Below are 14,621 nucleotides of genomic sequence, written 5' to 3' on the forward strand. Positions count from 1 at the left end.
CATAACTGGACTCTCTAACAAATTTACTGAGCAACCTAGTGTGTTACTCAAGATGTTTTATTTTTTTCAAGAGAAAACAAAACTCGGAAGAAACAGTTGAGAAATATATATATTGCCATTAAGATGCTTGGTCTCTACGTGGAATTTTGGAATAACTCTAGACATATATCCAAAATGATGGTGTACATGATTTATCCAAATTGGTTCTCACGCTTGACACTAGTGCACCGTTGTGTGAAGGAAAAATAAGTGAGGTAAATTCTAAACATGATGGCGGATTCTGGGGCACCAATTACAATGATTTCTGATGTTTTATATAAACAATTGGGTCTGAGGAGGAAAGCCTCAGTCCAACATCCAAACTCTTGTGGAGACCAGGATATCAACATGTTGGTTTACTTCATGAGTCATCTAACATGCCTTGGGAGAGAAACAGTGAAATGTATGTGGCCATTAAAGGGAAAACATTGTGGAGAGGCAAGACCTGGTAAAATGTATTGTTGGTTCCAGGAGTTAATACACTGGTTATGGTTAATGATGCACTCATTGCCTTGCTTGAGGATGTTTTAAGCAAAGAAATTGGAAGGATTATAGAAAACTTTGCAGATGTGTTTAATGTGAAAAGTGGAACTATCAAAAAATGTGAACACTTGATTAGGTTAAAGAAAAGTGTGGTGGCTGTGGTTCACAAGGTAACACCAGTACACTAACTGTTAAACAAGACCTAAAAAAGTTGAGGGATAAATTGGAAGAGGAAGGTGTGATTGGCAGTACTGGTTCTTCAGACTTGCTTAGCCTCATAGTGACTGTTCACCAAACCAAAAGGCAGGAGACATTTGTCTTTGTGCAGACTTACTCACGCTTAATAAGAACATAATTATACATTGTCACCAACTGCCTAAAATGCAAGATTTGTTAGTCATATTGGCAATACAAAGTATTTTTAGTTGATGGATATGAGGTCTGCATACCATCAAATATAACTCGCTGCAGAGTCACAAGAACGGACTACCTTTATAACACCTTTTGGAGTATAAAAATTCTTAAGATTGGCTTAGCATCTGCAGTGAGTGTATTTCAGAAGATGATGGACAACATTCTTGCAGGTATTACTGGAGTGCAAGCCTACCAAGATGACGTTCTGATATTTACAGATAAGCGTCGGGAACAGAATGTAATTCTGGAGAAAATGTTGAATATATTTTAAAATTATGGTGTAATATTGGAATGTGAGAAATGTCAATTTTTTGCAAAAGAATTGGCTTACTTGGGTTATTGCATCACTCCATTGGACATCAAAACCACATTTTTGTTTATTCGAGTGATAACCGAGATTGCCCAGTCTAAAGATAAAGATACCCTAAAGTCGTTTTTGGGAAAGAGTGAATAATAGTCTAGATTTATTCAAGGTTATGCTCTCACAGTACAACCTTTAAGCAATATCTTGAGGAAGAGTGTATAGTAAGAATGGAATTATTCCACCAATGAAGCATTTGAAAGAGTGAAAGAATTGATTATTTTAGCAACTACATTTTCACCTTTCTCACCGGGTCATAAATGTTAGCTCACTGTAGATGCAAGCCAAATGGGTTTAGGTGCTATTCTTTCACAATGGATTGATAACAGAGAAAAAACTATTCATTCTGCTTTTGCTGATCAAAACAAGCATTATCACATTACAGCAGAATAGGTCAAGAGGTATTGGCGTGTTCATGGGCAGAGGAGAAATTTTTGTAAAAAATTATACGGCTCGCATTTTGAAATCTGTACAGCCCACAAACCACTAATTCATATGTTAACTGGATGCAAGAATCTAATATTACAATTAAGTACATCTCCTGAGGCAGAAATGTTAGGGCTGATTGACTTTCGCGAATGGCTTTAAATACGGATCTGCAAGAGGAATATGTGGATGGATGTAGAGTGTGTGGTGGCAGTGGGTGAATATGTTTTAGATTCATGTGGTCTGATTGGTCTAAAAGACTGGTGGAGTGCTGCAGAAAAAGACTAGGTATTAGTAACGGTCATGGAGTATGTCAACAAAGGATGGCCCAAGAGAATATCTCTGCCCACACTTCTCAAAACCTTTTGCACTAGTAGCAAATTACCTTTCAATAGCAAAAGGCTTTTTGAAGCATAATATGTATCCGTGAGGTTTTAGCCAATAAGGTACATGCTGGACATCTGGGTGAGGGTAGCAAACACAACAAGATGATGGACAGAGTGCTGAAATCTTTCAACAACTCACCCCCAGTCAAGAGATCTGGGTTGAATCAATTGTTTTTTTTGCTCACTATGCCACCCCAGTTTTAACCCAGCCATCAGTCTTGACCTAGCTCCTTATGGGAACAGTTGAGCCCGAACTGCCAGGCCAGTTCTTATCTGGACTGGAAACAAGCATCCACTACCGGTTTGGGGGTATCACCCCATATCAGCCAGGGTAGCTTGAATCCATCTAGGTATGGGTGGCACTTGCAAAAACCTGAAGCAATTTTTTTGGTGGCCATCCATGGATGCTCAGGTCTCTGACTGGATAGCCAATTGCGACACGTTTGATGTCCAACAAATATTGGACTGCTCAAACCCTTATACACATGATAACTTTTCACATTCGCATTTGTGGTAAGGTTGCGTTACATGTTGCTGGTCCACTTGAAACACTGACCTGTGTCAAGAGACATTCAAATAGTCATAATAGACAATTTTTCAAAGCGGGCATATTTTGAATTCACTGCTGTCCCCAACACCACATTTTTAAAGAAGGTTTTGACAGAAAGGGTCTACTGAAGGAACTGGTACTGATAATGGTACACATTTCACGTCTTCACAGATGATGGATTTTATTGAATCTTTTCATATCAAATATTTAAGAGTGGCATTGCATTCTCCAACTTCCATTGGATTAGTAAGAGAATAAGGACGTTTTTGAAAGAAGTTATGCAATCTGCCTTAGCTATAGGAGAACCAGTCGAGACATTCCACAGAAAGAAGTTATGGACATACTTTGTCTCTCCACATAGCACTACAAGCAGTTCCCCTTTCATCACCTGAGGAAAAGATATCCCAGATTAAATGTATATCCAGATTGGGTCAAGAGTTTAAAGTCAAAGAATGACGTTTGGTTTTGTAAGGATCATAAAGAGGTTACAAATACATGTGTGTGTCAACAATCTACACAAAAGTCAGATTTTAATAACAAAAACTTTGTGAAAGACCAACATTGTCAAGTTGGTGATTGTGTTTTAATTAAGAGGCTAAAAAAAAGTTAAAAAAAGCAAATTCAATCTATGCTGAACTTGTTCAAGTAGTCCAGGTGTCAAAGGATTCAGCTTTGCTTTTTTGGAGAATGATAGTGGAGCAAAAGATTTTTAGTTAAGCTATCCCTAGAGCAAGTGGGACAAATCATCAATTTAAGGGCAGTTTAGAAAAGCAATTGTTTCATGATCATTCTTGGTTTCCAGAAGTGACAACAGCAATGGATCAAATGTGCTAGATACAACCTCACCACATGTACAAAAGGCAGTGGTGTTGGAAGCACTTGTCCACTCGACAACATATCCTGTACTAGCGAGTCTAGAAATGACCACAGTGGTGACATGGAATGTAGTCCAAGTTCACTGGTGTTCAAATGGAATTTGATTCATCTATGCATAATATTAGAGCACTACATAATAGGTATTGGTGCTCCACATGCCGTCTGTTTTCATTTCTTTTTAAAAATGAACATTCCTTTTAACTGTTAATTTGTATTGCTGCTACTGTTATGCAGGCATCGGTGTACTGTGTTGGGGGGGGAAGTGTTTTACTTTTTTCTTATTTTCTTAGTGTGCCGTCTTACCTCTCTCCAGTCTGACACAGCTCCATGCAATTCAGAGCTGATTGAGCAGAGAGGGAGTGGTCACCTGTGGAACTTTCTCCACTTCCCGCCTGTACTAAGGCAAGCCTGTCTGTGCCCGACATAGGCCAGGGGCCTGGAACCCAGGTTCTCTATCATACAGGCTGACCTATTAATCCGCTCAAATTTCAGGTATGAGAACTGTTTGTCCTTCAAGCTGTCAGAGGTTAGACTTACAGATATATCCACTCATAAACAGCTGCTATGACTTATCGGTCCAATAGTTGGACAGTGGTTCCAATGTGGATTCAGGAACAGAGTGTAGCACTAGAATATCACAGCTAGGGGCAGATGGTGCTAATGCTTTCTATTTTATTTTTTAGCATAAATTGTCGTTCCCTTTTTAGAGACCAGTTTTTTATGATATTACAATCCGGATGCCTTATTTTTGACAGAGACATGGCTTCATGATGGGTCATCACCACATGTGATTGCGACACTTCCTCCCAATTACACTATAGTAAAGAAAGATAGACAGGACAAGACAGGTGGTGGAATAGCAACTATAGTTAAAAAAAGAATACAAATGTAAAATTGAAGATCTGCCACTTCCTGCCTGTGAGGTCGGGAGCTCTGATTTATCAACGCCCAGATTATGCTGGGAATTGGTATGCTTCTATCCCTGACCAAGAAGCTCCTTATATTTTAAAATATGCCAATTTGACCCGGCTCGGTGATATTAATGTCCACTTGGATGGCTCAAAATGCGGTTATGCAACCACTTTTATTGAAGATCTGGATATTCTGAATTTGACTTTGTGCAACTCTGCACCTACATAAGAATGAGGCCATCTTCTAGACCCAATCTTTTCCAATGTGAAGGATCTGATTATAGAGCCGCCTATTCCTTTACTTTGGTCAGACCATCCAGCAATACCAGGTCTTCCCTGGAGTGGGACGGTAACGCCCTATAAATAAGACTAGAAACTGATCCAAATTGGATGTTCCGATCCTGAATGCTCAACTTCAGAGTACTTTGCCTGCTCTACAACAAATAGTTGATGAGAATCAGGATCTAGTTGATAGCTGGTTTACTAATGCTGTAGAGACGATTTTACCACCTACAGCAACATGCTCTGGAAGGCTCCACTTCCCGGCACCTTGATTTAATGAAAACTTTGGCTCGAAAAGAAGCGCTGCAAGGCCCTAGAAAGATGTTGGATAAAGTCTTACAATAAAAAGTCTAAAGTTAATTATAAGCAGGTGATAAAAAATTATCATGGGCTCTGCAAAACTGCTCAGACGTGGTTTTACTCAGATGAAATTACCAACGCCCAAAATTGTCCTAAGGTACTTTTCATTATGGTCAAAGAACTCCCTGACCCAAGCAAATTGCCTTCTCCACCTCTACTATCGCAGTCTCAATGTGAGGAGCTTCCCATTTGTTTATTGAAAAAGTGGAAGCTATCCATTGTAATTTTTCTAAGGATAATGAGGGCAGCACCCGATTTACTGATTCTGCTGCTTGTAAGGACATTGCGTATGTCATTCGAGAAGCACAGGATAATGCTTTATTCACTTTGGATTCAATAACTAAAATAGAGTCCTGGCCCTTGTTGAATTCCTCAACCTTCTTGGCCATATTACTTCAGCTTATATCGGGCCCGCCACTTGATCCTCTTCCATCAAATAAGCTTGGGCTTCTAGACCCAAAACGTTTGCAGGTGGTGCTTGACCTTCTTAACATTTCTCTTTCAGAAGGTAGAGGGCCCCATAGTTGGATGCATGCTATGAATGTCCCACTTCTGGAAAATAAAAGAAAACTATCTTGATCCGACCAATTGGTAAAACTACCGTCCAATATCTTTTTTATTTTTTTTATACAGATTGTATTTGTAAAACAACCAATATTACGCAGAGCACTGTAACCCAGCAACTCCAGCATATAGAATGAACATAGCATTGACTTTGACAATTTCAATGATAATATAGGACAAATGAAGAGCGATACATTTGAAATATTGAGTAAAAAACTAAAAATATTAACGAAACCCCACCCCAAAACAGTACCATAGATGAACAGTCCCAGTAATCCAGAACACCTTGCACCTGTATCGACAGAGTAACGTTGCCTGTCAGCTATAGGGGGAGGATCATCCCATCTGCAGGCCTGGCCAAGATACCGGTTCCAACTCAAAGCTTCGATAGTCTGCCCATCGCCTCCAGATTTGATGTTGTTTAAGCGGGCATCCCCTAGCCGCGAAAATAGGGATCGCCAGCCCCATACAGAAATCCATGCTATTTTTCCACACAGATACCGAGGGCGCCCTTTGGAGCCTTCCAGGCTTTGGCAATATCCCTCTTGGCCAAGATGAACCCCAAGAGCATCAAATGGGGTTTGTATATGTTGCCTCCTATATCATCCATAACATGGAGAAGGACCAGATTTGGGGAATGGGGGAGGTCCCAGCCAAGGACCTCGGATAAACACGACAAGACTCCCCGCCAGAATCGTGCCAAGGTGGTGCACTGCCAGATTGTATGGAGCAGTGTACCCTCCTCCTGCTGGCATCGAAGGCACGCCGGGGAAGCCACCAATCTCACCCTCCAGAGTCGAACCGTGGTGAAATAGACCCAGTGGAGATATTTAAACTGAATAAGATGGAGACTTACAGCTATTGATGACCCTCGAGGAGGCGAGAGCCTCCACCCAGTCCTCCTCCTCTAGTGGGCCTATGTCTCCCTTCCAAGCCTCCCGAAGTCGCTGCAGTGTGGGGGAACAATGGATAACCAGGGACTGATACATCCTGGAAATTTAGTGGTCATGGAGGTCTCCCATAAATACTTTTGCTTCCATGGGACTAAACTCAGGCAGGGACCTCAACCCCTTGATGTGAGGAGAGATGGCATGACGGAGCTGTAAATAACTGAAAATGTGAGTTTTTGGCATGTGGAAGTCCGTTTGGATCTCCTGAAAGGACTTTAGCACTGGTGCCCGCATAATGTCCCTGAGTGTAGAGATGCCAACGCAGAACCAGCCCCGAAAACCAGACAACACCGCCAGTTGCAGCAAACACCCATTCGACCAAAGGGGAGTCTCCCTAGTTAACCACCCGATATCTTTGTTGCACATTTTCCCCAAAATTTTGGAGAAATATGTCAATTGATGGCTTTGTTCAGTTGTTGAGACCCTAATATTTTACACATTTCACAGTTGGGCTTAAGCACAGGTCACATGCATTGAATCTGCCCTCCTAGGCGCCACTGAACATCTTAGAAGACATCTAGATGAGGGGCAAACAGTTGCACTTATTTTACTCGATCTTAGAGCAGCCTTTGACACTGTGTCTCACCCTATTTTAGTTGAAAGACTGAGGATGTAGGCTTTGACAACACAGCACTGAATTGCTTTGCATCATTCGTTAATGATCGGACGTTACAAATTTTCTCTGCTAATGAGAGATCGGCATCTAGGATTCTCACCACGGGTGTACCTCAGGGTTTGGTGTTAAGCCCCATGTTGTTTAATATCTACGTTTGACCTTTAGCTGATGTGCTGGAGATATGTGGCCTTACCCTGTTTTCCTATGCAGAGACCCTCAGATCATCTTTTCCTTGTCACCTGCACAGGACCCTAGATCCTCCGTTCTTAAACGGGGCTTGAGCCATATCACCTTATGGATGAATAATAACCTACTCGAGCTCAATGAAGATAAGACAGAAGTCGTGGTCCTTCTCTTTGGGACCCACAACATTGGCCGGCTTCTTTAGGGACCTGTGCTAAATCCATCATCTTAAGTCAAAAACCTGGGCTTTTTACTGGAGCTTGTCCAGAACTCAGCAGCCAGGCTTCTGTTTTGGCTGCCAAAACATGCTTCTGTTTCTCATCTTTTCCATGAGCTCCACTGGCTCTCAAACACTAAGCGCATCCAATTCAACGCCTCCTGTGCCATATGTACAGAGCTACAGCTGGTTTGGGTCTGCGCAATATTTAGGAGATCATTTGCAGGGGATATAAGTACGTAGTTTTATTGAGCACAGATCAGCAACCCCTGTCACGTACTCTCACTTCAGCAACTGTCTGCTCTCTGCACCGGAATCCAAAATCTAGAATACGGTGTAGTCAGCAACCAGTTGCTAAGATACAACAGGGAACATCCTGAATACAATTGGGTCTCTGTGACCACTGTACACCAGGTTTTCCTCACTAAAAAACAAAGTGATGGGTTGGTCTGTCATCAAGCCAAGGAGTTGATATCACTTCAGTAGGAGTAGACAGTGACTGCATTATGATGTACGAGTGTGAATATTGAGGAAAGGAATTAATTCTCCAAGGTGGCTGCAATATATTTTGATAAAAGTAACACATCTATGTGAATGTTATACACTAAACAAATTATGCGTCTGAGGGAAACAGAGAGACAGAGAACCTGGTGTTAGTACAACAAGAAGATACATATGTGATGGATAACAAGCCTAAGACCTTTGGCTATAGGAAGACTGAGACATTGTCTGTGGAGAGTGGGCAAAGAAACCATAACATCAGTAAATAGGGAGCATGATGAGATGCAGGAGAGGTAAGAAGATATTTTAAATGCTTACATTGTTAGGCAAATTCTACACATTTAGGATAGGGAAATCCATCTTTTTGTGTTGTTTCACTCCCATATCTTTTATTGATTTGGGTAGCATGTGTTTTGACCACTCCAGTGGCATTGGCCTACTAAAACATCCTTTATTTCCAAATTGCCATTCAAGACACTGTGCCTAGGGCCCCATTAAATAAAAATATTTTTCCTACTACAGCCAAAACCTAAAACATTATTTTAGCCTGTTTGAGGATATATTTCCAATGTGCAAAATGCATTTCAATATTTCCCTTGTATCTTTGAATAGGAAAGTGCCATCAAAAACAATTTGGCAGCATATATGTAAATTCAGCTGGGAAAAAACAGTAATGAACTTAAATTGTTATTACCGGTTAGATTAATACCAATTTGGGATGGATATATTCTGCTTAAACTCCGCTGCGTGCATTCCAAAGGCAGACACATTTCAGTTAAGAATCATATCTCCTTGCTACCTTCTGTCAAATCTGCTACTTCATATGGCTGGCCATACAACAGACAGGATGTGCCAGGAGAAATTAATGAAAGCAGCAAGGATATTTAGGTTGGAATGGGCTTCTATGGCAATCTCCCAAGTAACGACAACCTAACTCCCATGTGGACCAGACAACTTAGAAGGCCTGGACAACGTATTGACTTAGGTGAAGATTAAGTCTATGAGCTGGAATGAAAGAACCAGAAGGATTTTAGGAACAGGAGAAAGCTGCACACAGCTACAAAATGAATTACCAGTTTGTGTTTTGGTAACATCTGCCACAAACAAGTCCCCCAGGGAAGCAAGTGTACCATTTTGCTTAAAAATGTTGAGTGGGGGATAGCGTTGAATAAGCTACAGAGAGGAGTCTACGACGGCAGTCTTGCAGTCCCCGACTCAAGGCTATACTATTGGATCTCACAACTGATGGTTATAAATGAATGGATATATACTGGAAGAGAGGAACCATTCTACAGAGTGGATAGGGAGGCTATGCCTAATGGGAACCACAAGGCTCTGCTTTATGCCCGAAGGATCACACAGGCTCTGCTGCCCAATACAACAACGGCAATAAAGTGCTGGTTTGCAGCTAACAACTACTTAGGGTGGCCTCGCCGTCTGACAGCAAAGACGCCATTGTGGTTGGGTGACCAACTGAGGGAAGTAGCCGGCTTTACGGGCTTTGAGGTGTGGAGAATCATAGGTATTGATCATCAGGGCGACATATGGAGGGGAACAGCAGCGCTACATTTTGAGGACCTAAAAAACAAATTTCAGCTTGCGCCTGCCCAGGCCTTTCCCTATGTGCGACTCACGCACACATTAAGTAGACATATAACTTGAGAAGCGACCATCCCTGAATATTATCCCCTTGTGGACGTTTGCTAGCAGATACCATACTGGACAAGGCCATTTCAACAATATATAAGAAATTAATCTACAATACGCCAGATCCCCTGAATTACCTGGGTACAGCTTGGGAGACTGACTTGGGCACTCTCGAAGATGAAGAATGGGCCGATGCGCTGCAGGGGCCTAGAGAAATAGCCATCAGGTCTGATACAGCTTAGAATTCTGCATCGCTCATACTACCCCTGCACACTACTATACAAATTGGGCAAAGTACAGTCAGCACACTGCATATGAGGATGCCAAACAGAGGGATCATTCTTCCATATAGTATGGGAATGCCCAATAGTTGTTCGCTTTTGGCAGGGAGTAGCGTTGACAATGTCCAGGGTCACGGGAGTAGAGATACCTCTGGATGCCAAGGGTCTCCTACTGATGATCAAGGGAGAGGAAGATTGGCCTAGGCTTACCCTAGCCACCGGAGTGGCAAAGCATAACATAGCGCGTAGGTGGGGGTCGCACATCTCCCCAACTGCAACTGAATTGGAGACTGATCTTGACTGGTGTTACCAAGCGGAAAAGGTTATATATGATAGCAGGGTATGCAAGAAGAAATGTGGAAAAATATGGTCCCCCTGAGAGAAATACAGAAACTTAGAGGAGGTATTGCCATTATGCGAGTCAGAGGAAGCAGGAGAGACTTGTGAATAAAGGCGATCTAGAGTCTTAGGTTGCTTGATTTGACCAATGTTAACGATGCGATAACCTAACAAAGCTGGGTTGTACTAACAACGTTGTGCTGGCTTTGATGAAACGTTATAGGTACCAATATATCAGAAAGGTTAATTGGGTGTGCTTGTAATGCAATGTATGAGATATCATGAGCCTATTTAATAAAAAGATGTTTTTACAAAAAAAAAGTAGAGTGGGGAGACGGTTAAACTGTCACAAGATTTGCTAAGTTACATCACCAACAGCTGATTGCCCGGCAATTTAAAATACCCTGCATGCTCCACTTCAATGGAAGAAAAAGAGAGAGGACTTTCCTACCTGCAATTATGCTGAAGAATGCCTCTCTGCTGATCGGAGGAAGTTGCCCCTATGACTTATCAACCTTCTCCTGCATTTTACTTCAGAGCTGGTTGCACTAGCTTTTTGTTGACACTTAATGCTAAAGATCCTCATGCTGTCAGCTAAAGCTGCCTTCCCTTATGTAAACTTCCTCTGCTGAAGGGTGCAAACAATTAGGAGACTTAGGAAGTCGCTACCTGCCTGAAATAATTCCAGTAGACAGTTCAAACTCTTGCCCATCTGGAACTTCCCTTCTTTCGCTGGCGGATGCAGACAGTTCTGATTTCAACTAGACATGAATGTGACCTGAAAATCGAGTTGTGAGAGCCCTCCGGCAAGTGATAACCATGAATTGGAGTCCGAGGAGTCAGTAGGAAAGCCAAATAAAGCAAAATGGCTGGGGGGGGGGGGGGGAATAACACACTAAGGATGTTGGGAGGGGAATACCATGCCAAGGATGTCAGGCCTAACAGTAACTATTAGAAAGAGCATCATTTGTCATAGCCCCCCTATTTTTGTTCTACCTGATTTTTGCAGGCTTAGTTCTTTGTGCACTATGCCACTGTGGAACAGATGTGCTCTCCCCTTAAAACATTTATTGGGCACTGTAATTGCCATTTAGTCCTTGGTAACTTTCTAGTAAAGCCAGAGTAAAAGTTAAATGCAGGCTGCAGTGTGTATTTATACCACCCTTGTATATTACAAAAATGTCTTTGGTGTGCAGCATGGGCTGGCCTGCAGTTTAAAAGCACTGCAGTGACAGATGGAATTGAAACGTGCACTGAAATGAAAAACACCTATTTTACATAGTAGATGTGTCACTCTTAAATGTGCCTAGTAAGCCAATAGCAATACCAAAGGGGATGATGGACCGAACTGCCAAGCCATGTCTTTCCTGGACCGAGCTGGACTGTTCCCATGAGGCACAGGGTCAGACTGATTTGCATATGGCCATGTCTGAACTGGGTGATGGAGTGAGCTAAAGAATGATGAGGGATTAAATCCAGATCAGTTGACTGGGGGTGAGTGTTTGATTTGCTCAAGCTCTTCGTCCATCATCCCCTTTGGTATCGCTTTGTTCGCCCTTAGTTGGCAGGGTATGCCCAGACGGGTTGCCTTTCAGCCCCACCCAGAGGCTCAATAATCATTCCTGGCTGGCTGTTAACAAACCTGCTCCTGGAAAACAATGAAAAATCTTTGTGCAGACAGTAGTTAGATTAATATACAGAATTATTTCAAAGCCTGCTTACCAATGGCTAGTTGTGGTAGGGTGCAGCCCAAGCGTTCCGCGATGGCCTGGAGCTCTTTCAGCTTTGCTTGTTGCCGTCTTCCTTCCTCGCTTAGGATCTTATCTTTTAACCACTGATAACCCTTTAAAATACCAAGAATCACATCAATACTAAAACAGAATAGATTTCTTTTATAAATGGTGAGTGAAACAAGAACTGTGGCTAACCAGTTATGTGACTTGGGAACAACTCAGGGTTTCTTCAACTGTTCTAAAAAAGTCAAGTGACTGATTAGATGCAAAGTTGTGGCTCTCTGTATTCCTTACCACACATTCTCCAGAAATGTACCAGCAAGGCCTCATGTTCAGAGAAAATTCTCTTAGATCTCACCTGTATTAAGTTGATCATCTATACATTCATGATGATCAGACAAGAGCTAGCTTTCTTTTGTGGCCACCACCATTTACCACACAAAACTACATTCACATTCAAGCCTTTACTTCCCCAATGCTACAGTTCATTTTAAAATACACTGATAATTCTCCCTGTGTCTGTACTCTTATCCACACAGATTCTCATCAATGTTTCAAATAACACTTACAACTAGTAATATTTACCTTTAAGGATGCTCTAGAATAAGGTGGGATTCCACCATCATATTTGCCAGATACTATTCCACAGGCCAGGGGTGACCATGTCATAGCACCAACACCTGGTAAAATGAAAAGGCATACATGAGCACTGAGGGAGAGCAGCAACATCCACATCTACCTGTTACTTATCATTATTATTTCTCTTGTCCAGACCAACATCATTAGAGCCACTGCCTTAAGTCGAGTGCAGTTATCTAGAGATAAGATAATTTGGCCAACAGCTAAATCATATTGGACATGCCCTTTAAGGCCAATCTCACCAACCATGCCATAAAAAACAAGCATTGGTAAATGCATTCGTTTTTGCCTATGTGATTAATAATAAGCTTTTTTTTGTTGTAAGCTGTAGCTCACTGGGTAGTTGCACAATATAAGATACCGAAAGTCTGTTAAAGTGTTATAACTTGTTTATGTACAAAAACGCAATGTATTGTGCTGTTACTAGTGGTATAGTGCAGGAAAGTAATAGCAACATTTTGAAAAATGAAGTAATAGTATTACTTGATGTAATAGCAATATTATGTGTTTAGAGGAGTTCTGATAACCTCTGGGACCGGTGCCACTGTACCTTCTGCAGAATTCGAATCATGACCCTGATGTCTGCAAGGTAACTGCACTTGTGGCTGCCTGCTTAGTGGTAAAATATAGCATAGCTCTTGTATATTAACTTTATTTTTAAGTAGTAAAACATAGCATAGCTCTTGTATATTAACGTGTAATTTGTATTACAACATTTAGAAATTAATCATGACGAAATAGATTAAGTTGAAAAAAATCAATCCGATAAGGCCTACATAGTGCAAATAAAGGTACTGAGAAATGATTAGGGAATGCCACAAACGTGCTAAGGATATAACATCCGCTTTACACAACTAAGTCATAAAAAACAAGCATTCCAGCATACTGTTAGAAGCAGTCTGCCTTTTCCATGGGAAGAGATTTTATCTTGACAATGAATGGGGTTTAAACAGTGTGAACAGCTTTAGTAGAAGTATCGTGAATGCGTGCAGCCAGGGGACATTAACAAAAACAAAAGTTCCACACAAAAGCGAATGAACACAGTAATTCGGCATTGGGAACTGATAAGAGTCCCCATTTAAGATACATTAAATACAAGAGCTTTACCAAGCACAGCCAAGCGCAGTGCAGGCAAAACCTAAAAACAGCTGTTCTTTTAATCTAGTTTAATGACTATTCCTAATGTTCAATAGCAAATTAGCACCTTGGTCTCATTTACAGTATTACAGTCTTTATTATAAAAGAAATGAGCTACCGGCAAATGTCGTTATTGAATCAGTAATGAAAAAGGAGAGCTACTGCAAGTGAAGTGCAATAGAATATGGCAGCATAAGTAATACAGGCTAAATCACATTTGAAACGAACTCTAAGCTGTTTGCAAATGGTGGCCAAAATAGCATTTTAAAATCTTAATTTCCAGCATGTTTTCAATGTTCTTTAGTTTGATAAAAGACGGTTTTCCATCTGTATTACTTCAATGAAACTAAAAGTCAGGATGCAGCAGTGAAGGAAAGACCTTTTCTAGTACAGTTGTAAAATTAAAGTGTGCTTGAGCTTTGTTCAATATGAGCACTAACTTCCAAGGCATCATTCCTTGAGCCAAACCCAGCTTTTTCCATTCAATAAAACTTTATCATTATCATTTTGCAATCATCATTTCATAATAAAACGTAAATATTTGTGAATGCTAATGTGGTAAGGAACAGATAAAGGAAGCTAAGAGCTAATATGACATATTGAAGTATTTGGTTCTGCAATTAAATGCATTTGTTCTCACGTTGTTTCAAACAGGATATTGTTAATGGTCGGGAAAGAGGCAGTAACCCTGGAAGAAGAGTTTGCAATTAAGCTGGTGAGGTATGT

The 14,621-nt window shown here is 41.2% G+C and overlaps 1 protein-coding gene and 1 long non-coding RNA gene across 5 annotated transcripts in view; one reads left to right on the forward strand and one right to left on the reverse strand.

Annotated features, from left to right (window-relative positions):
* The window catches only part of LOC144754613 (uncharacterized), a 230,327-nt gene that overhangs the window by 120,444 nt on the left and 95,262 nt on the right, over positions 1-14,621 (forward strand). The window lies entirely within an intron of this gene.
* Positions 1-14,621, reverse strand: part of KCNAB2 (potassium voltage-gated channel subfamily A regulatory beta subunit 2) — a 1,353,173-nt gene that overhangs the window by 32,105 nt on the left and 1,306,447 nt on the right. For all 4 annotated transcript variants that reach the window (XR_013594749.1, XM_078642625.1, XM_078642626.1 and 1 more), the window contains 2 exons: positions 12,705-12,799; positions 12,109-12,229 (listed from right to left, as the gene is read on the reverse strand). Coding sequence is in view for 3 of the 4 variants with exons in the window: in XM_078642625.1 (XP_078498751.1) it covers positions 12,109-12,229; positions 12,705-12,799 (216 nt within the window). In the remaining variant the exon portion in view is untranslated. The remainder of the gene's footprint in view (positions 1-12,108; positions 12,230-12,704; positions 12,800-14,621) is intronic.

This window comes from Lissotriton helveticus, chromosome 5_1 (genome assembly GCF_964261635.1).
Source record: "Lissotriton helveticus chromosome 5_1, aLisHel1.1, whole genome shotgun sequence".
NCBI lineage: Eukaryota > Metazoa > Chordata > Amphibia > Caudata > Salamandridae > Lissotriton > Lissotriton helveticus.